Source organism: Colobus angolensis, unplaced genomic scaffold, assembly GCF_000951035.1.
Source record: "Colobus angolensis palliatus isolate OR3802 unplaced genomic scaffold, Cang.pa_1.0 Scaffold5, whole genome shotgun sequence".
Taxonomy (NCBI): domain Eukaryota; kingdom Metazoa; phylum Chordata; class Mammalia; order Primates; family Cercopithecidae; genus Colobus; species Colobus angolensis.
Genome location: NW_012118487.1, coordinates 2,257,343 through 2,278,511, shown reverse-complemented (window position 1 = coordinate 2,278,511; position 21,169 = coordinate 2,257,343). Strand labels below are relative to the sequence as shown.

Genomic DNA, 21,169 nt, shown 5'->3' with positions numbered 1-21,169 from the left:
TCTCCACAAGGTGTAATGCTCAATGTTTAGTAATTTTTTAAAAAATATAATTTTGTATGAGTATTTTGCTTTTGCTTTAAACGATATGTCAACTTAAGGAAACAAACCAGTGTTACCGGTTTTACATTTAAAAAAATTTTTGCATGTGGTGGCATAACTTGTAAGTAACAGAGCCAGGATTCTAACCTAACTCCAATTGCAGACTCTTTTGAAAGCTCTCCACTGGATTTGACCTGGGGGTCCCTAGTGATCTTGGCAACAGCAGATTTGGTGGAGGGAGGGTTAGAAGCCAGATGGGAGTCCTTGAAGAGTAGGAGTTGAGGATGCTCACCCTCTTTCTTTCCTCCTCAGCCCCAAATTCCAGAAAGAACATAATACCTGATACATATTAGCAAACTGTAGCATTTGAGAGTTCATTGATCCATTCAACTCCTGATTAATGAGTATCTCCTGTGCTGCCAGGCACTGTTGTAGGTGCTGGGGATATAGCAGGGTATAAAGAGAGAAACACCTACTTTTATGAGGATATATTTACGATCTCCCTTGTCAGCTTCTCTTTCCCCTTACTCTTAAGGGTAAGGTGTATCTCAGTTGTGTCTAGGATTATTTGTTTCCTCCTGGGTTATCTCACACACTCCCGTGATGTCATTTACTGTCCCAAAGCTGAATGTTTCTGAACTCTAGACCTTCTCTTTCCACTTAGGTACTCAGAAGCCTGCAGACTCATTTTGCCTGTTTGGTTGTCTTTTACTGTGTAACAAACGACCCTAAAACATAGTGTCTTTGACACCAGTCACCTATTTTGCTCACGAAGCTGCAATCTGGGCAGGGTTTGGAAGTAATGACTCTGTATCACGTGATGTCAGCTGGAGTGGCTTGACTGGGGTGGGACAGTTTACTTTCAGGATGGTGTACTCACACGGTGCCTCATTGGTTCTGAATATGAGCTTGAGATCTCAGCCAGAGCTGTGGTCCAGGGAGCCCTGGTTCCTCTCCATATAGATCTCTCCAAGGACTGATGGTTGAGGCTTCCTCAAAGCATGGAAGCCTCAGGACAGGTGAGCCACACATAGTGACTCAGAGCTCCAAGTCCTTGGTGTTTTATGATCTAGTCTTGGAAGTCAGAGCATCCCTTCCGTCATAATCATGACCCCAACCAGATTCAACAAAAGGAAACATATATTCTACTTGCCAGAGGGAGATTGTCAGAGGGACATTGTAAACAGAGCATGTGAGATGGAAGGCATTGCAGGCGTTTTTGGAAAATATCACCTGCCACATTGTCTAGAGTTGCGTTAGCATCTTCCACAAACCTTTTTCTCCAGTGTTCCCAGCTTAGTAATTGGCCCCACCATCCCCTCGGCTGCTCATGTTGGAAACCTAGGAGCCATATTTGATACCTTTTAATTCCTCAGCAACCTGCCCTCTGCCCTGCCCAGCCAGTCACTGGGTCCTGACATCCTCTTGTCCTCTCTACTGGCCTGCCGTAACCCTGGTGTAGGCCATCATTATCTCCCTCCTCAGTTGGACTGCAATGGTCTTCCAGCTTGTCCTCCTCCTAGCAGTCTTCCTTCTTCCAACCTATCTTTTATCCTACTTCCTATGTAATCATTAAAGATACAAGTCCATTTATGGCACACTCCTGCTTAAAACCCATTAAAGCTTCTCAGTACTCTTGGGCTAGAGATCAAAGTCCTTTCTCTGGTCTGAAAGGCTGTGCACCTCGTGGCTCCTGCCAGCATCAGAGTTATTTTGGATCTTCTGACTCCTTTTGCACCTGCTCTAACGGCCTTCTTTCAGTTCCTCGAAAGCTCTGTTCTCTTTCCTGCCTGTTTCTCACCTTCACACTCGCTATTCTTTCTGTCTGCCATACTCTACTCATTATTCATGTTTGTTTAAATATCATTTCCTCAAAGAAACCTGAGTTAGAATCTTCTGTTAAACAGTTCATGGTATCTGCATATTTTCTCCATAGCCTGTGTTATAGGTGCTTGGATTCCTCTCTGGATTTCTTACTTGCTAGACTCTAAAAGGTCCATGAGGGCCAACAATTGGTCTTCAATCTCAGAAGCCTAGCAAGTGTCTTGACACCTACCTAGCACTCAGTACATGCTTATGAATGAGTGTTTGTCCGTACACATTCATATAAAGATGTTAAAGGATCCACACAGAGATGTGTGAGTGCATTTGTACCGAGGTTTTTTTTAAAAACGTGTTTTACCCTTGGGTAAGATTTGTCAGTGGTATATTTGGAAATTATATTTAGAAATGATTAGCATTTGTATTTGGGAGTATGTGTGTGTATTTATTGTGGATTCTGTTCTGTTATTTTGTTTAGTATCCACTTGGTTCAGAATGCCCACAGCACACACCAATCTGGTTCTGAATCGCTCTGTCCTTTCATGCCTTGTCCTCTGACCAGGTACTGTTCCTCACTCCTATTCAAGGTAAAGAAACTGCGGCAATGAAAGCTGATCTCCTGAGGGCCAGGAACATGAAGAGGTACATCAACCAACTGACTGTGGCAAAGAAGCAGTGTGAGAAGAGAATCCGAATCCTGGGAGGCCCTGCCTATGACCAGCAAGAGGAGGGGGCCCTGGAGGAGGGGGAAGGGCCTCAAAGCCAGAAGGTAGAACTTTATAGTTTCTTGTTTTGACTCTACCAAGTTTATTATAAATGCTGATAAAACTACATGTAAAGACTTTCACCTTTTTAGTATTGAACTTAGACGTGTGTGCCATAACTACACACTTACGTATTTGCTTTATGAGTCAAGGAGCTATATTCCTTGGTGTCTTTGACTTCTGTGGGTGGTAATAGGTACGATAGATAGGCATCGGGTGTGTGCGTGTGTGTGCATGTGTGTATATTTTTCCATCTCCCCTTTGTCCTGCCCAGAGGACCCGGAAGAGCATATTTGTACTTACAAGAGTCCAGTCAAGTTTCCCATTATCAATTGATGAGAAATAACCACCTATGAAGTAGGAGGCATCTTCCAATTAATTTTACTTAACTCTTGCCACAATATTATGAAATTTCTACTTGATATCTTCATTTTTCAGGTGATGAAATGGTGAATTTATGTATCTTACCTAAAACCACATAGACAGGAAAAGGTAGAACTAGATAAAAACCCAGATCTGGTTGGTTTGCAAATCTGAGTGCTTTCTCACTGAAACATAACCCCTCTGTGACTGTTTTTGTACTGTCAGACTTCAGGCTGTCTGTCAATACCAACCAAATCACGGAGCTTAGGGAAGTGTTTTAGCCCTACCTCAGTACCTGTCCTAACTCTGAAGGACCAAACTTGTCTTCCAAGACCTGGAGCATGCTAAGATAGAAGGAAGCAGCCACATGACCCGCCCTGGAGCTTAGCTGTGCCATGGAAGGAACAGGACCTCAAAGCAGATGCCAGACTCCTCTCCTGTAGTGTGTCCTTTAGCTACAAAGCGGCCAACATTGGTATAATGTAACTCAGACCACAGCCTCTAACCTCACTTGTTCTGACTTTCAGTCTCTTGATTCTTTCCTGTGTAGCTCTCGGTTCTACTTCAGCTACTCATCTGTGATGTTCCCCTGCCTCCCTATTCCAATGATAAGCCTTGACTTTCTTGCTTGTTTCTGGCTAGTCTCCACTAGAGCCTCTGCAGGAAGGGCCAGCCCCAGCATGGGCCAGGGTTCTGCAGCATCTTACACAAGTGGTGCGAGTGCAGCTCCAAGGAACTCTTGTTTTTTTAGAGAGATCCTCTAACCACAGGAAGTCTGTTGGTTTTGCTATTAGCAAAATAAAATAAAATAAAATAAAAATTTTGAGATATTGGCTTTGTGTTCTAGATGGAAACGTAACATTTTGGTGAATCAGAGAGATGGTAGATTTGACAGGGTGAATATTGCCCCCTTCCTCCTCCTCATTAGCTTTTTGTTTTGGGGCTCTTGGATTAATTTCTAGCCACATTTATCATAGATGAGATCTTTGACTTATGTCCCATTCATTCATTCAACAGACATTTATTGAGGGCCCACAATATCTCAGTTATAGTGCTAGGTACTAGGATTAAAAATAAATAAGACAGAATCCCTGCTCTCACAGAGTCCCATGTAATTATAAAACAAAAAGGTAAGTGATCCAGTAGAAATATGAGATAAATACCTAGGAGAAGTGCATAATGGCTTGCTACCTAGTCAAAAGATGATACACTTTTAGATGTGTGGTACAGGAAGATCTCGAGAAAGATAATGGAAACTCGTTTTAGGAGAATTAAATGTGATTTCAGTGCAGGTTGTCTGTCCAGCAGTGTCTACTAGAAGTAGACTTAGTCCAGAGTGCCAGATCCATTTTTGATTCATTCTTTTCAGACATTCAGGAAAAGAGAAACTCATTTCTATTGCAGTAATTCATCCTCAGAGTAAAACCATTTTCTCTAGTCTTCAGGATGGAAGGCTAAGATGAGACAGAATTCCAATAGTTATAGTCATTTGCCATTTGAAAGGTAAGACTTTGGTTAGTTTGGGGCCATTCTGATGCCTTCATGAGTGGGAAGAAAACTTTTGCTATGACCTAATCATATCTGATCCAGAAGAATTACCATTAACTTTATTTCAGAATTTCGACTTCCAAATCGGGTTAATCCTCCAATTAAAATAAAGATTCAGAGTGAATTTTTAAAAAGGCAAGACAGTTATATCTTGCTTACAAGAAACTAAACATAAAGGCACAGATAGGTTGGAACTATGAGGGAAAAAGACATGTAAATACTAAGCATAAGAACTCTAGAATAGCTACTGTGAATGTCAGCCAAAACAGACTTCAGAACAAGGAGTAGAACCAGAGATGAAGAACAGTTAGGAGTCAGTTCATCAGGAAGATATGATAACCAGATGTTCTTAATCATTAGGGAGACCTTGAGAGTGTACATGAAGCAAAACCTGACAGAAATGAGAAAAAATTACACAAGTATAGTTGGAAATGTTAACATTCCCCCTCAGTAATATCAGTAATAGGAAGATCTGGAAAATTCCCAAATATATGGAAATATAAGTAGCATATCTAAATTAAGGCTTCCATCAAAGAAGAAATTATAAGGAAAATTAGGAACTATTTTCAATGGAGTGAATATGCAATATATCAATTATTTGTGGGCTATATTATATATATATAGTGGGATATATTATGATATATATATTGTGGGATATATTGTGCAGTTAAAGCAGCACTTAGAGGAATTATATACAGTAGGCCTTGAACAATGTGGGGGTTAGGAGTGCTGACCCTCCCCTGAGCAAAAATTCACATATAACTGTAGAGTCTTCAAAAGTTTAACTACCCATATCCTACTATTAACCAGAACCCTTACCAATAACAGTCAGTTAACACAGATCTTGTATATGTATTATGTACTGTACTGTTACAATAAAGTAGGCTATAAAGAAAATTAAAATGTTACTAAGAAAATCATAAGAGAAAATATTTTTGCTACTCACTGGAAGTGGATCATCACAGGGGTTTTCATCTGCATCATCTTCACGTTGTCTAGGCAGAGGAGGAGGAAAAAGGGGTTAGTCTTGCTGTCTCAGGGGCGGTAGATGTGGAAGAAAATCTTGTACAAGTGGACCTGTGCAGCTCAAACTCATGTTGCTCAAGGGTCAACTGTACTTTTTAATGCTTACAGCAGAAGAGAAGAAGGGTATGAAATCAGTGATCTAATCTTTTAAGAAGCTATAAATTGACCCAGTGAGGGGGCTCATGCCTGTAATCCCAGCACTTTGGCAGGCGAAGACAGGAGGATCGCTTGAGGCCAGGAGTTAGAGACCAGCCTGGGCAACATAACAGGACTCTCCTCTCTACAAAAAAAAAAAAAAAAGAAAACTTAAAAAAAACTTTTTAAAGAAGCTGTAAATAAAAACTAAAATAACTAGAAGGAAGGAAAGCAAGAAGATATGAATTACCAATATTAGGAATGAAATAGGACATCACTACAGATGCTACATACATTCAAAGGATGCTAAGGGAATAATGTGAACAACTTCAAGCCAATAAATTTGACAATTTAAATGAAATAGACAAATTCCCTGGAAGACACAAATTACCAAAACTGATTCAAAAAGAAATAGCGGCCGGATGCAGTGGTTCACGCCTGTAATCCCAACACTTTGGAAGGCTGAGGTGGGCGGATCATGAGGTCAAGAGATTGAGACCATCATCCTGGCCAACTTGGTGAAACCCTGTCTCTACTAAAAGTACAAAAATTAGCCAGGCACGGTGGTGGGCATCTGTAATCCCAGCTACTCGGGAGGCTGAGGCAGGAGAATCGCTTGAACCCGGGAGGTGGAGGTTGCAGTGAGCCGAGATCACGCCATTGCACTCCAGCCTGGGTGACAGTGAGACTCCATCTCAAAAAAAAAAAAAGACAAAAAGAAATAGAAACTCTGAATAACCCACAGTTTATTGAAGAATATGGTAATAATTTAAAACCTTCTCAGAAAACTCCAGACTCAAATCATTTCACTGGTGATTTTCTTTTTTTGTTTTTCAGCTATTTTCAGCCTCCTGAATAGCTGGAATTACAGGCGTGCACCACCACACTCAGCTAATGTTTGTATTTTTAGTAGAGATAGGGCTTCACTGTGTTGGTCTCGGCTGGTCTCGATCTCCTGACCTCAGGTGATCCACCCTCCTTGGCCTTCCAAAGTGCTGGGATTACAGACGTGAGCCACTGTGCCCGGCCTCACTGGTAAATTCTATAAAACAAGGAAGAGATAATACCAATCTTAACCATATTCTTTCAAAAAACAGAGAAGGGAACGCTTCAACTCATCCTAGGAGGAGGCTAGCATAATTGATACCAAACCAGAGGAAAAAAACTAGAGTCTCTCGTGACCCTAGACAGAAAAGTCCTTAACAAAAAATACTGGGAAATCAGATTCAGCAATCTGTAACTCACAAAGATTATGTCAGTATATGTTCTCCTGACAGTGGGTCCTTAGTGTAATCATTGTCTACTTCATTTCTTTGCAATGCTATTATTAAGGCTTAATGGAATATTTGTTTTTAAAACAGCTTAATTAAGGTATAATGACATGCAGTGTACTGCTCATATTTATTTTTTTATTTTTTATTTTTTTTCCTTTAAATTACATTTATTTTAATGCTGAATTTACTCCCGTGCCATAAGTTTTTGTTTCTTCAGTTTCTTCTGGGATATCTTTTTCTTCTGGGCAACCTCCTCTTCTGGTTTAGGAACAATCTGTTCCTTTTCAGTAAGGATCATCTCCATGTGGCAGGGAGAGCTCATGTATGGGTTAATCCGGCCATGAGCTCTGTAGGTCCGTCGGGGCATCTTAGGTGCTTTGTTCACTTGGATATGCTCGATGACCAGAGAATCTACATCTAAACCCTTAAGTTCAGCATTACTCTCTGCGTTTTTAAGCATGTGCAGCAAAAATTCAGCACTCTTTTTGGGCCATCGACCTTGTGTCCAGCCCCACTGCTTGGCCTGGGCACACCTGCCAACTCCACCATTGTAACGTCGGAATGGTACACACTATTTCTGTAAAGTGACATCTTTCAGATACTTCGTGGCTTTTCGAATATGCATACCCTTGATGGCCTGGGCAGTTTCACGAGTGTTCTTAAAGTGAACACGAAGATTAGAACCTCTTGATTTGCATGATTTTGTGGGGTTCTCCGGGTCAAGTGAATAGCGAACCATTTTCACAGATTACCTCAGGCCGCTTAGGAGAAGAGGGAGAGGACACTGCTCATATATAAAGTGTACAATTTGGTAAGTTTTGACATACGCATATATTCAGTTTAATTGCCACAATCAAGATAATAAACATATCCATCACCCACAAAAGTTTTTTGTGTCCTTTGTAATTTCTCTTTGGATGCCAGGTGAGAATCACTGCTAATCCTTTTATCCATATTTATGTAACTAGAAAGTGACCTCTTAACTGATTTTTGGCACTTATTTTGCCTTCTCTTTCTCCTGGTTCAGGCTCTTCCTGATTAGTTTTTGTTGTTGTCTTTCTTGATTCAGAACAGTTATTATTAGTAAGTCTCAGAACAACCTGGATAGTAGGTGGTATCGTTCACATTTTCTGGGTGAAAAACTGAGACTTAGGGTGATGGCGTAACATAGAGCTCACAGAACTGGAAAGTAGCAGAGTCAGGATTCAAACCTACGTATATCTACTTCCAAAGCCTGAGCAACTTGAACTTCACAGTGTTGCCTTCCTGTCTTGCTTTGTTTTGAAAGCAAAAAGTCTGTGTTGCCTTATTTTTTTTTGCAACCACCAGTGGCCCCAAAATGGAAAGATAGAAGGAAGAGTTAACATAGGGTTGAAGAGGAAATGGAACTAGGAGTACATGGAGTTTGGAAATCAGCGGCAATAAATGGCAGATCTTTATGCCAATTTGCGTATCATTTTCCTTATTTGATCCAAGGCCAATCCAAAATGAACACTGTCGAATGCAGGCCAGGACTTGACTTGTGTGTGAAAGGGTTTCCTGGCCCTTTTTGTTGATGCTGGAATGGTTGGCCCATCTTCCCTAGCCACACTGATATGGGTTCCTTTAAACCCCTTTGGAGCATGTACAGTTAGGATTTTGTGCTTCAAAATGCTTCACTGGTAGACTTTACATAAAGACACATGTTCTAGTGTTCCACAGGTAATAAACTAACTATTATTGGTCTGAAATATTTATAGAACGAATTATTAATGGTCTGTAGCAACGGATATCCATGTCCTTAAATTAGTTACTAGGAGCTGTTAGAAAATGCCTGCCCCGGCAGCCTATAGAATGGGAAAAAATTTTTGCGATCTATCCATCTGACAAAGGTTTAATATCCAGAATCTACAAAGAACTTAAACAAACTTGCAAGAAAAAAACAACCCCACCAAAAAGTGGACAAAGGATATGAAAAAAATTAAACTGAAAGCTGAGTCATGCAGGAAGCTGCCTTTCCTTTTGTTCCTAAGCAGAAGCTACAGACAGAAGGTTCGATATCTCCACAGGTAGCTACTCTGTGTTCGCCTTATCTTATGTGAAGTGCCGATTTACTGAGTGTCAGAGGATTACATAATTGACTGTTGCCCTGCCTGCTCCTTTTTGCTTGGAACGTGTGGATTACCATATTCTCCTTTCCCCTCCAGCCCACTTTTCCCCTTTAAATATTGAAGCACTCAAAGTCATCTTTGGAGAAAGGCACAGACCACAGACTGTTTCTGTGAGTCCATGTTTATTTCTTCCAGACATGTCCTTAATCTTGGCAAAATAAACTTCTAAACTGATTGAGACCCATCTCGGACACTTTCTGGTTTACAATGCCAAATAAATCTTTGTTCAGTGAGTGAATGGGTAATAGGAAATTGGTATTTTTTCAGTACGTGCATTTCGAATATTCAATAAGCTTTATTCCATTTAAAATGTAGTAAGAGATATTTCAGTTTACCAGTACTATGTTACATCCACTTTGACTTTAAAAAATGGATGTTTTCAGCTCAACATCACTGATTGTTAGAGAAATGTAAATCAAAACCACAATGAGATACCATCTTACACCAGTCAGAATGGCAGTTATTAAAAAGTCAAGAAACAATAGATGCTGGCGAGGCTGTGGAGAAATAGGAACACTTTTACACTGTTGGTGGGAGTGTAAATTACTTCAACCATTGTGGAAGACAGTGTGGCGATTCCTCAAGGATCTACAACCAGAAATACCATTTGACCCGGCAATCCCATTACTGCGTATATACACAAGGGAATATAGGTCATTCTGCTATAAAGACACATGCACATACATGTTTATTACAGCACTATTTACAATAGCAAAGTCATGGAAGCAGCCCAAATGCCCATCAGTGATAGACTAGATAAAGAAAATGTGGTTCATATATACCACGGAATACTGCGCAGCCATAAAAAGGAATGAGATCATGTCCTTTGCAGGGACATGGTTGAAGCTGGAAGCCATCATCCTCAGCAAACACACACAGGAACAGAAAACCAAATATCACATGTTCTCACTCATAAGTGGGAGCTGAACAATGAGAATACATGGACACAGGGAGGGGAACTACACACACCAGGGCCTATTGGGGAGTGGGCGGACAAGGGGAGAGAGGACTGGTCAATAGATACAGCAAAACACCATGGCACACATATTCCTATGTAACAAACCTGTACGTTTACTTAAATAGATTGTAAATTACTACAATAAAATTTTACTTTATTCCTTTAAAAAAATGCATTTTTATCCTAAATGTAGAAATTAGTCCATTGGAAGTTAAAGCTAACCGGTATTTAAAATTTGATTTTTAAAAACGTTTTCTTAAATTCTCTTAATAGATTCTTCAGTTTGAAGATATCTTGGCCAATACTTTCTACCGAGAGCACTTTGGAATGTACATGGAAAGGATGGACAAGAGAACTCTGATTAGTTTTTGGGAATCTGTGGAACATTTAAAGAACGCTAACAAGGTAGTATATGTAGGCTGAAAGGAATATTAATCACTAGCTGATGTAAACTTGGCACGTGAGGCAGTGTATCTGTTTTTCTCAAGATAAGTGTACATTAAAAGAATCTTTTAAACCAAATACAATATTGACATTGTGTTCTACCCCATAATGGCAAATAAAACTACATTATGTTTTTACAGAAGGTGCTTTTGAATGTGTAGTCAAGGGAAAAAAGGTTTTGTAAATGTACCAAGAGATTGAATTCAGTTTTGAGTATTTTTTTTACACATTATAAAAAGGCATATACATATCCACATTGCTATTGTAATGAATTTGGTCCCCTCACCTACACTTCAGTCTCATAATCTTGCTATTTATAATATCATAATGTGCATGTTTTATACTTTGCCTTTTATTTCAATTTTTTTTTTTTTTTTTGAGATGGAGTCTCACTCTTTTACCCAGGCTGGAGTGCAGTGGGGCCATCTCGGCTCACTGCAACCTTCACCTCCCAGATTCAAGCAATTCTCCTCCCTCACACTCCCAAGTAGCTGGGACTACAGGCACATGCTACCACACCCAGCTAATTTTTGTATTTTTAATAGAGACAGGGTTTTACCATGTTGGCCAGACTAGTCACAAACTCCTAACTTCAGGTGATCTGTCTGTGTAGGCCTCCCAAAGTACTGGGATTACAGGCATGAGCCACCACACCTAGCTTTTATTTCAATTTAAATATGAATAAAGGAAAATAAAAATATTTTTGGGTACTCATACAACTTGCAATGAAGATCCCAATAGTCAACATCGTGCTTTGCATTTGGCAATATGTATTTAAGAATTGTGTGTACACAGTCTTTATGTATACAGTCAGCCTTCCTTATCTGTGGCTTCTATATCTGTAGACTCAACCAACCATGGACTGAAAATATTTGGTGGGAAAAAAATTGCATCTGTACTGAATATGTACAGACCCTTTTCCTTGTCATTATTTCCTAAAACTACAAAATCACAATCATTTACGGAGCATTTACATTTTATTAGGTATAAGTAATCTAGAGAGGATTTAAAGTATACGAGAGAATGTACATGGTTGTATGCGAAAACACTGCATGATTTTATATCAGGGACTTGAATGTCCTCGGATTTTGGTATCTTCAGGAGATCTTAGAACCTATCTTGCATAGATCCTGAGGTACAACTGTATATGTATGTATATGTCTATAAACATACACAATAATATCTATAACATGTGACATATGTGATCAGTATATACTATTGTGAGATGTTTATTAAAATAACTACGAAGAGGCCAGATGCGCACGCCTGTAATCTCAGCACTTTGGGAGGCCAAGGTGGGCAGATCACAAGGTCAGGAGTTCAAGACCAGCCTGGCCAACATGGTGAAACCCCGTCTCTACTAAAAATACAAAAATTAGCCACACATGGTGGTGCAGGCCTGTAATCCCAGCTACCTGGCAGGCTGAGGCAGGAGAATTGCTTGAACCTAGGAAGGCAGAGGTTGCAGTGAGCCAAGATCACTCCAGCCTGGGCGACAGAACAAGATTTGGTCTTGGGGAAGGCAGGGGGAAACACCAAGAGCATTTTATACCTTGAATTACTCATTCGCATATGAATGTTGCTAGAATAGACTGCTAGTTTAAAATATATCGTAAGTCATAAACTATATTTGTTAAGGAACTAAATCCAATCTTTAAATCTTCTTAGGAATGCCTTTTATTGTTAATTTATAAGCCCCAAATTACCTAATTTTATCCAATATTGTATTTGCTAACTCTGTTACTCATTTTAATCACCAGTTTTGACTCCAGATAACTTCTGGTTGTTCTCAAAGGAATATTATAAAGAGCAATCTAAAAAGTTTTTCCTATGGAAAGAATTTGAAAATTTTCAATGGAATAAGAGCATATAGCTTCCTTGAAATAGCCTTATTTTTTTGATCTAGCAACATTGATTTGGACATTCTGGGATGTATATTAAATTAGTTATGTTCATTAAGTTGTATGCTTTTGCTCTTTACTGTTGTCGAAAACTTTGTATAACATTCCTAGAGTTAATGCAATGCCTTTAGAGGAACTCTAAAGATTATGTTAATCTGAAGAGATTTTTGCATTTCTGAAGTAGGCTGGTGATGACCCAGGCTCATTGCTGAAGACAAAGCTGTCTAATATAAGCTTGACGAGGACATAGTCATTCTGAAGTAGTCATTCTGAAGAGTGTTTTTCTGAGTTACACAGTTATTATATTGACTTCTTTCTGGGATGAGAAATGGCACTTCTAGTTACTTAATGTTAGGTAATATTAGGTAAAAAGTTAAATTGATATTAGCTAACACATTTTTTTCTTGTGGAATTCAGATTTATGAAAAGGAATCTATTACAGGAAGAGAACTGTTATTCTGTTTTTCCCGCCTCCAGTGATTAGAAGAAATTGCAGGTGTTGACTGTTTAACATGTTCATTTAAAGTACCAGTTTTGTTTTGTTTTGTTTTTTAGGATCTGACATTTGCTCCTTGATCCTGAATATGGACACAAAATTCTGCATACGTGGGTGCATCTTAAGTGTCTTTCTTCTGACTTTCAAATGCAGAGAATGCAGAGAAAAATAATTTTTCTCAGAGATATGTCTTACTTTTCTTTATCTTCCTGTCTTTTCAGAATGAAATTCCACAATTAGTTGGTGAAATTTATCAGAATTTCTTTGTGGAGAGCAAAGAAATATCTGTGGAAAAATCACTTTACAAAGAAATTCAGCAGTGTCTTGTAGGAAATAAAGGTATTGAAGTATTCTACAAAATCCAGGGAGATGTTTATGAGATCCTAAAGGATAGGTATTACCCTTCATTTATTGTCAGTGACCTGTATGAGAAATTGTTGATAAAAGAGGAAGAGAAACATGCCTCACAGATGATTTCCAACAAGGATGAGACGGTGAGTCACATTTAACTTTCTGCTCCTTTTTATTGGATAAGCTTTTAAATATGTTTAGGTGGGTGCATATTGTGTGAGCCAAATTTGATGCACATCTTTATCTTTTAATATACAGGACCTTAAATAGAATAAAAGTAACATCTTTTAATATACAAGACCTTAAATAGAATAAAAAGTAAGCGTGAATAACCTTGTCTCTGGTTGTATGTATTTCTTCTTGCCCTTTTATCCTCTGACCTACATGTTCCCTCCTACTGGCATTGAGTCGGAGACCTCCTGCCCTCTGTCTGTTTTAGACACATCTCTGATCTGACTCCTGAAAAGTGAAGGCAGAAAGTCTGTAGGGTGGGACATTTGTGGGTTAGACCAGTTAAGAAAACCAGTAGAACTATAGCCCTAGAAGAGAGAAGAGATGGGGAAAAAATGAGGAGAGGTAGGGAATGCAGGAGGGGTTAAAGGAAATATTTTGGAGTTTAAAGAAGTCAGAAGAAATTAAAATGCTCCAAAAGAAAACTTGCTAATGTAAGAATTAAATAAAGAGGAAAGAAATACAAAAAGCAGCTCAACAGTCAAAGAGGAAAGAAACACAAAAAGCAGCTCAACAGTCAAAGACAGACTTATTTTGGAGAATAAACCTGAGAGGGGCTTCTGGCAGATTTTTGGTCAGGAGCATTCCCTCTTACAGACTAAGAGTATTTAAGGGTTTTAGGGTGAGAGAGCTTATGACAGGCTTGGAATGTTTCTGTGTGGAGAAGTTTATTGCAGGGTTGGAATGCCTCTGGCCAGAGGGGAGGTTATCTTGGGGCTGACATCTCTCTGGCTGGAGGGAAGGTTATCTCGGGGCTGGCATGTCTCTGATCGGGGAGGGGTTTATCTTAGGGTTGGAATGTTTCTAGTTGGAGATGTCATTTGTGGTTTGTGGTCTTGCTGACCTTAACTATTAGGCTGATGCCCTTTGTATTTAGGTGGTTTTTGATCAAGGGGATCTTTAGAATGGCAGTGCTTATCCAAGATGGTGATGCTCCTGCTCTGTCAGTCCAGACCCTGTAGTTATGAAAAGGACAAGGGGTGGTGTGTTCTTTCTGGCTACTTCCTGCTGATGAGGGGACAGAGAGTTTTCTGGTCTTGAATTGACTGTAGGAGTAATGCCATCTGTGGATGTTTTTGGGTAGTTATCTGTGAAATAGCCATAATCCTGTCATTTAAAAATTTTTGAAAAAGGTTAATTAGGCAAGATAAGAACATTGGTCCTAGGCATATTATTAGGAGAGGGCCCAGGAATGGGGATCACCCATGCTATGATTTTGTTTCCAAACCAAGAATCCATTTGGTTATTTTGGTATTCCCTTAGCTTTTTAGCCCTTTATTTAAGTTTTTCAGCAGTTTGTCTCTTACTAGGCCCAATTGATTGAGATAGAAACAACATTCCTCACCCAATGAGAGACAGAGGTGCTTGTTTGGAAAGGTCCATGTGTAATTTTCTGTAAGTAACGGTTAGTAAAAGACAAATCGCCGGGTGTGGTGGCTCACGCCTGTAATCCCAGCACTTTAGGAGACTGAGGCGGGTGGATCATGAGGTCAGGAGTTTGAGACCATCCTGGCTAACACAGTGAAACCTCGTCTCTACTAAAAATACAAAAAAATAGCTGGATGTGATAGCACACGCCTGTAGTCCCAGCTACTTGGGAGGCTAAGGCAGAAGAATCACTTGAACCCGGGAGGCGGAGGTTGCAGTGAGCCAAGATTGTACCACTGCACTCCAGCCTGAGCGACAATGTGAAACTCCATCTCAAAAAAAAAAAAAAAAAAGACACATCATGGTAGGACTGATTTGCTGTATTGTACTTGGTTTAATTATTTACAGTAAGAAGAATTATTTGTTAAATAGGACTTTTAACTTGGCTTTGATGAAACTTTGTTCCGTAGAAGGAATCTGAGATAAGACCTTTTTAAAGCCAAGCCCAGTCATGGATTTTTACCATCAGATACCTATGAGTTGGGTGATGTTTCTCCTCTTGAGGCTCCAGGATAACTTGGGGTTCCTGGCCTGTCAGAAAGTGACCTTCTTTACTTACCACAGATCAGAAACCCTATACAGGAACTGTGTACACAGTATATGAGGCCAGTTTTCTAAGGGCTTTATTGGCTTCATAAGTCAAGTTTGATTCCTTAAAGGAAGGCACACCATTCCAGTCAAAGCCTTGGTAAAATAACCACTTTTTCCAACTGTGTCCTGTTACAAAAGAACACAAGTTCTTACTGCACTTATGCAAATAACTATATTGCCATAACTTAAGAATACTCAGAGATAGTTTCCAAATTCTAGAGAAAATCAGGTAGAGAGAAACAAGTATGCTTCAAATTTTGTTCATGGGAGTATACTATATTGCTAAAAGCTGTCAATAGCTCAAAAGAAAAGTTACTTTGACTTTGAAAAGCAAAACAAAGGATTAGCAATATTTTAAGCAAAACATCAGAAAGATCACTCCAGTCACCTGTTAGTTCCGTTCATGCAGTTAATTCCTGTCCTGCTTGACATTAATGAACATTTTAGCTATTCAAGAGACCTGAACATTTTTACTCTCTTCTGATATCACAATCTCCAAAGTTATCAGAAACCTGCATTTAAGAGCACCTGTTAGAGCCTTATAGCAGATTATAAAACCACCTTCTAAAGAGGACCAAAACAAGACAACAATTGTTTATGGATGACCAAAAGTTTTAGGGTAGCCATAGTTAAAGACACAGTTGACAAGGAAATCTGTTACCTCTGTGGCACAAAGTAATTTTAATATAGCAATTATAATTACTACTGATAACATACATTAAGATATATCAGAATTATAGGAGTCTCCCATAACATTGGAACACATACCAATAACTTATTTATGCAAACATAGCCCAAAGAAAGCCGAACACCATTTTGTATTTAACAGTGCTTCCTATATGATTTTATACCAAATAAACCAAATTTTACTTTTATATTAGTGTGCTATTAATGTTAAACTCAATTTTTAATAAACCTTGTAGACACATTTACCCAATTTTAATGTTTGACCATAAGGTAAGATTTTTATAGACCCTTTTTAACCCTTTATAATTTTTGTTAAGGAGCAGGTTAGTGCTTTAAGAAAAACCCGTTGTGCTTTTATTTTAATGCTCAGTTTACAGAAAAACTGGATGATACCCCTTCAACTTTAGCCAATATGTTTACACACAGAATTTCCTTTACAATTAACCTTCCAAAACTTGCGTAAACCTTTTTTATTTTATTCAACTTAAAACAATTCTTTAACCTTTTAATCTAGGTAAAAATCCACATTCCTATGCCTCCTTATAATCTTTTTACCAAAAGTATATGTAAATTGTTTTTTCAGTAGTCTTAAATACATATTACACTGTTAACTTGTAGCAACCTTTACTTTTGTTGGTAAGTTTGGGATTTTAATTATGTACTAGGTGGAGAGCTGAGGACCTAGACAGAAGTGCAGATAAGGTCTGACTTATTCCAGCATTTGACTCCATGTGGCCTGGGCCTTCTCTAGCTGTGAAGCAGGCAGGTTGTACAGCTAAGAGTTATAGTAGCATTTTATAAAGCATTCAGGAGGCTTAATCACTTTTAAATTGTACAACATTTATTATATGAATTCCCTTTTATAAAATTTTTCACAACTTACACAGACAATCTCTGACATGCCTCGACTTTCTGTTTTGTTGTAAACATCCCTCTCTTTAAACAACCAGTTAATTTACTTTAGGACAAGAATTTACCACATAAGATACTTTTTTATATAAATTATCTTTTCTTTAATATCATTTGCACAGCTGGGGGTATGGCTAATTTCACATGTCCCCAGGCCTTATCTATTTTTGTGTATTAACTTAGTTTACAGTTTAGCTTTGAAACAAAGATGGCAACAATCCTTTCTCAAAACAAACTTCCTTTATGTCTGTGGACTAGACTGCCTAAAGCCACAAGATTAGAAGTTAGGGTATTTCACTAAATAGTTCAAGATGTAGCTAACTTTAATAGACTAATATTAATGTTTCATTTATTAAAAAATTAAGCAAAGATTATTCTGTCTGGGCTGAGTTATAATTTTGTAGCCTGTATGCTAGATTTTGACACCTTATAGTATTTGGCAGAGATAAGTATGAAATTGCTTGATCAATAAATGCAAGCAAAAATGTATGCAGGCAGTTCTTAAGACATTTCTGATCTTACTGTGCCAGTAAGTTGTAAAGTCTTGTGGACTGAAAGATCACATAGCTTTTACTTTTCCCATAAAAATATTTGATTTAAGCACTTATTTTTATTAGGCCAATTAATTAGAGCTCTTTTAGTAGACATTGCATGCAACACATTTATAGCCACACAGACACCCAGAAGAAGATCCAGTAGTTATAAGATTTTTTTTTCTAATTTCCCAATTGGATTATTGGCCTTTGGGTGAGGCCCTTTAAGAATAAAGGCTAGGCGGGTGAGGTGGTGGGCGCCTGTAGTCCCAGCTACTCTGGAGGCTGAGGCAGGAGAATGGCATGAACCCGGGAAGCGGAGCTTGCAGTGAGCTGAGATCCGGCCACTGCACTCCAGCCTGGGCGACAGAGCGACTCTGTCTCAAAAAAAAAAAAAAAAAGAATAAAGGCTAGGAAAACAATTTCCATAGCCTAATAAACAAGTGTAGCTGGAAGACATAGACAGATTTTGAAAGGTACTTATTCACCTCTAATTCCAGGGGTTCCATAAGGAAAACAGAGATTTTTTCCCAAAGCAGGATTTGTGACACTTTTTTGGTTTTCCCAAGGAGCCCCAGGCCACCAGATGTCATTTTAGGGTCTTTCATACATGCACCAAGAGTGGCAAGACAGAGTGGAGAAAAGTAATTCAGTTGACTGGGAAAAAGCCTTTTCCAGGAAAACAAGATTTATGAAGAGGAAAACGTAAAGGCCTTTTAAATATACTCATAGCTTGGATATTCATTTTAATTAAGTTGACTGCTCTTATCAGAGTGAGGGTGGAGGTTAGAGTTATATAAATGTCATGCCAAGTTAAATTAAAGAATTGAGTTATGTATAGGAATTCCCTGTGATAATGAGAGGGATTTTCAGAAAAAGATCCCAGATGCTGTTTGATCTGTGACAAATCAAACATGGAGAAAGGGACATGAACGCAAGCAGTGCCTTCAACCCCAGCTGCTTCCCGGAGGGGGAGAATGGCAGATTGACTGGTTGGAGTAGTTTTTGAACAGGTAACAGGTGGAGAAGGAGGAGGAGCAGGATTTGGGACTGAAGGCTTGGGGGCAGGAGGGGCCACTGGGGTGGAGGTTTGAACAGGCGAGGAGCAGATGCAGGGGAATAAGAATACAGAGGGGATCCATCTGCAGGCTCGAAAGGGGTTTCCAAGGAAGGAGTTTCAAAGGAAGGAGTTTCGGAGGAAGGAGAGACCCAGGGAGGGTTTTCATTAAGAAGAAGGATTTCATGAGGGGTACGAGCTTGACATAGGGAGGGTTGGGATCTAAGGTAGAAGAAAGCCTGAATATAGAGAACCACTTGCCATTTGCTATTCGTGGTTATAAAATTGTCAAGGTCCCTGAGAATTTGAAAGTCAAAGGTGCCGTTTTTGGGCCATCAGTTGTCATTATCTAATCTATATTGGGGCCAGGCTGTGTTGCAATGAAAAACCAAACGCTTTGGCTTTATGCTTCTTATAAGCCGAGAGAGAGAGAGAGAGAGAAGGGAGGATGAGGGAGGAGGAGGGGACAAAGACTAGAGAGCTAAATACGCGTTGTGGGCGGTCGGAGGTAGATTCCTGAGACCTGAGGGTTTTAAGAACCCACCTGTGAGTAGCCCCAGCCTGAGCCTCACAGTCCGCTTCAGGTTAGTTGTCCTCCTCACACAAATCACTCGAAAAGTAAAGTGAGAGACAAGACAGGTTGGGTGGCCAGAGACTCAGGATCCAACAGGACGTGCCGCTGCTGCCCACTGCTTCCTGAGTTGCAAGAGAGTCTCTATCCCCAACACCCATCCTAGGTTTCAGCATCAAATGTAAGAGTTAAAGAAAGGAAAGAAACATGCAAAGTGGCTTAACAGTCAAAAGACAGGTTTATTTTGGAGAATAAACCCGAGAGGGGCTTCTGGCCGATTTCAGTCAGGAGCACTCTCTCTTACAGACGAAGAGTATTTATTGGTTTTAGGGTGAGAGAGCTTATCACAGGCTTGGGATGTTTCTGTGTGGAGAAGAAGTTTATTGCAGGGTTGGAATGTCTCTGGTCAGAGGGAAGGTTATCTTGGGGCTGACATCTCTCTGGCTGGAGGGTTGTCTCAGGGCTGGCATGTCTCTGGTCAGGGAGGGCTTTATCTTAGGGTTGGAATGTTTCTGGTTGGAGATGGCTTATGTGGTTTATGGTCTTGCTGACCTTAGCCATTAGGCTGATGCCCTTTGGATTTAGGCAGTTTTTGGTCAAGGGAAACTTTAAAATGGTGGTGCTTGTCCAAGATGGTGATGCTCCCGCTCTGTCAGCTAAGCCACACGTTAAGTCTAGTTTTCTTATAGCATACGCAATTATTTTGGATAGCTCCAGTTGCCACCTTTTATTTACTGTTAGTGACCCCTATGAGTTTTAAGGTTTGCGTGAAAAGAAACAAATTGTTTTATAGTCATCTTACATAGAAAGATTATGATTTGTCTTGGATTTTTTCTTTCTGCCCAGTGCACTATCTTCAGCCCTGAGGACTCAAGTGCTTGCTCTTGATGGTATTAGAAGTCATCTTGGGATCTCTGAACTGTTGGTGGTCTGAGCTTCATATACATTCTTTTTTTTAAGTTTTGTTACTTGGTCCTTTACATGTAAAATCACTGAACTGATTAGTCCAAAATTCACAATTTATTGCATTTTATTTTTGATAGGTCACAGTTTGTTGTATCTATGTTATCTCTCTACTTCAGAAATTAAGATGATTAATTTTACAGCAAATGCTGTAAAAGAGGTTATTCAAATTAATTAAAACATCTATATTCAGCAGATACATTGAATAAGGATGTGAACTGACATTTGATGTGAGGTGACAGTAAACAAATAGGAAAAAGTGTCTATTTTCACCTAGGATTCAAAGAGGGCTGATACATAACTGACCTTTCGAGAACTCCAACTCTTTGTTCCAGTAATCTCTAGAAGTGGGAACTTTAGGAAATGTATCCTAGGAAAATAATTAAAATGTAGAAAAAAGTTTATGCATTTGTTTTTCTGTACATCTGGGATTGCAATAAAGCAGAATCAACCCATAACAGGAGCATCGTTAGGAATGTGCCTCATAAGTTCTCAATGCCACTGTTATTCTAATTATTCTCATACAAGGCTGATTTAAAAATGGTAATTTTGAAGGTGATATATACCCTCAATACCCAGCATTGTGTGTTATATGAAGAAGGCAGAATACCCATTCAAATGAATACAAAGTATGAAATTATGTATCATTTATATATATATTTATACACAACCAGTTAAAAGAACATATGGGCCGGGTGCAGTGGCTCACATCTGTAATTCCAGCACTTTCGTAGGCTGAGGCAGGTGAATCACTTGAGGTCAGGAGTTCAAGACCAGCCTGGCCAACATGGTGAAACTCTGTCTCTACTAAAAATACAAAAATTAGCTGGATGTAGTGGTGAGCGCCTGTAGTACCAGCTACTCGGGAGGCTGAGGCAGGAGAATGGCTTGGACCCGGGAGGCAGAGGTTGCAGTGAGCTGAGATCACG

General features: G+C 39.3%; 1 protein-coding gene across 1 annotated transcript in view; it reads left to right on the top strand.

Moving 5' to 3' along the window:
* The window catches only part of SNX25 (sorting nexin 25), a 150,659-nt gene that overhangs the window by 96,507 nt on the left and 32,983 nt on the right, over positions 1–21,169 (top strand). The window contains exons 7-9 of the mRNA XM_011959534.1: positions 2,448–2,629; positions 10,352–10,483; positions 13,141–13,413. Of these exons, the coding sequence (XP_011814924.1) occupies positions 2,448–2,629; positions 10,352–10,483; positions 13,141–13,413 (587 nt within the window). The remainder of the gene's footprint in view (positions 1–2,447; positions 2,630–10,351; positions 10,484–13,140; positions 13,414–21,169) is intronic.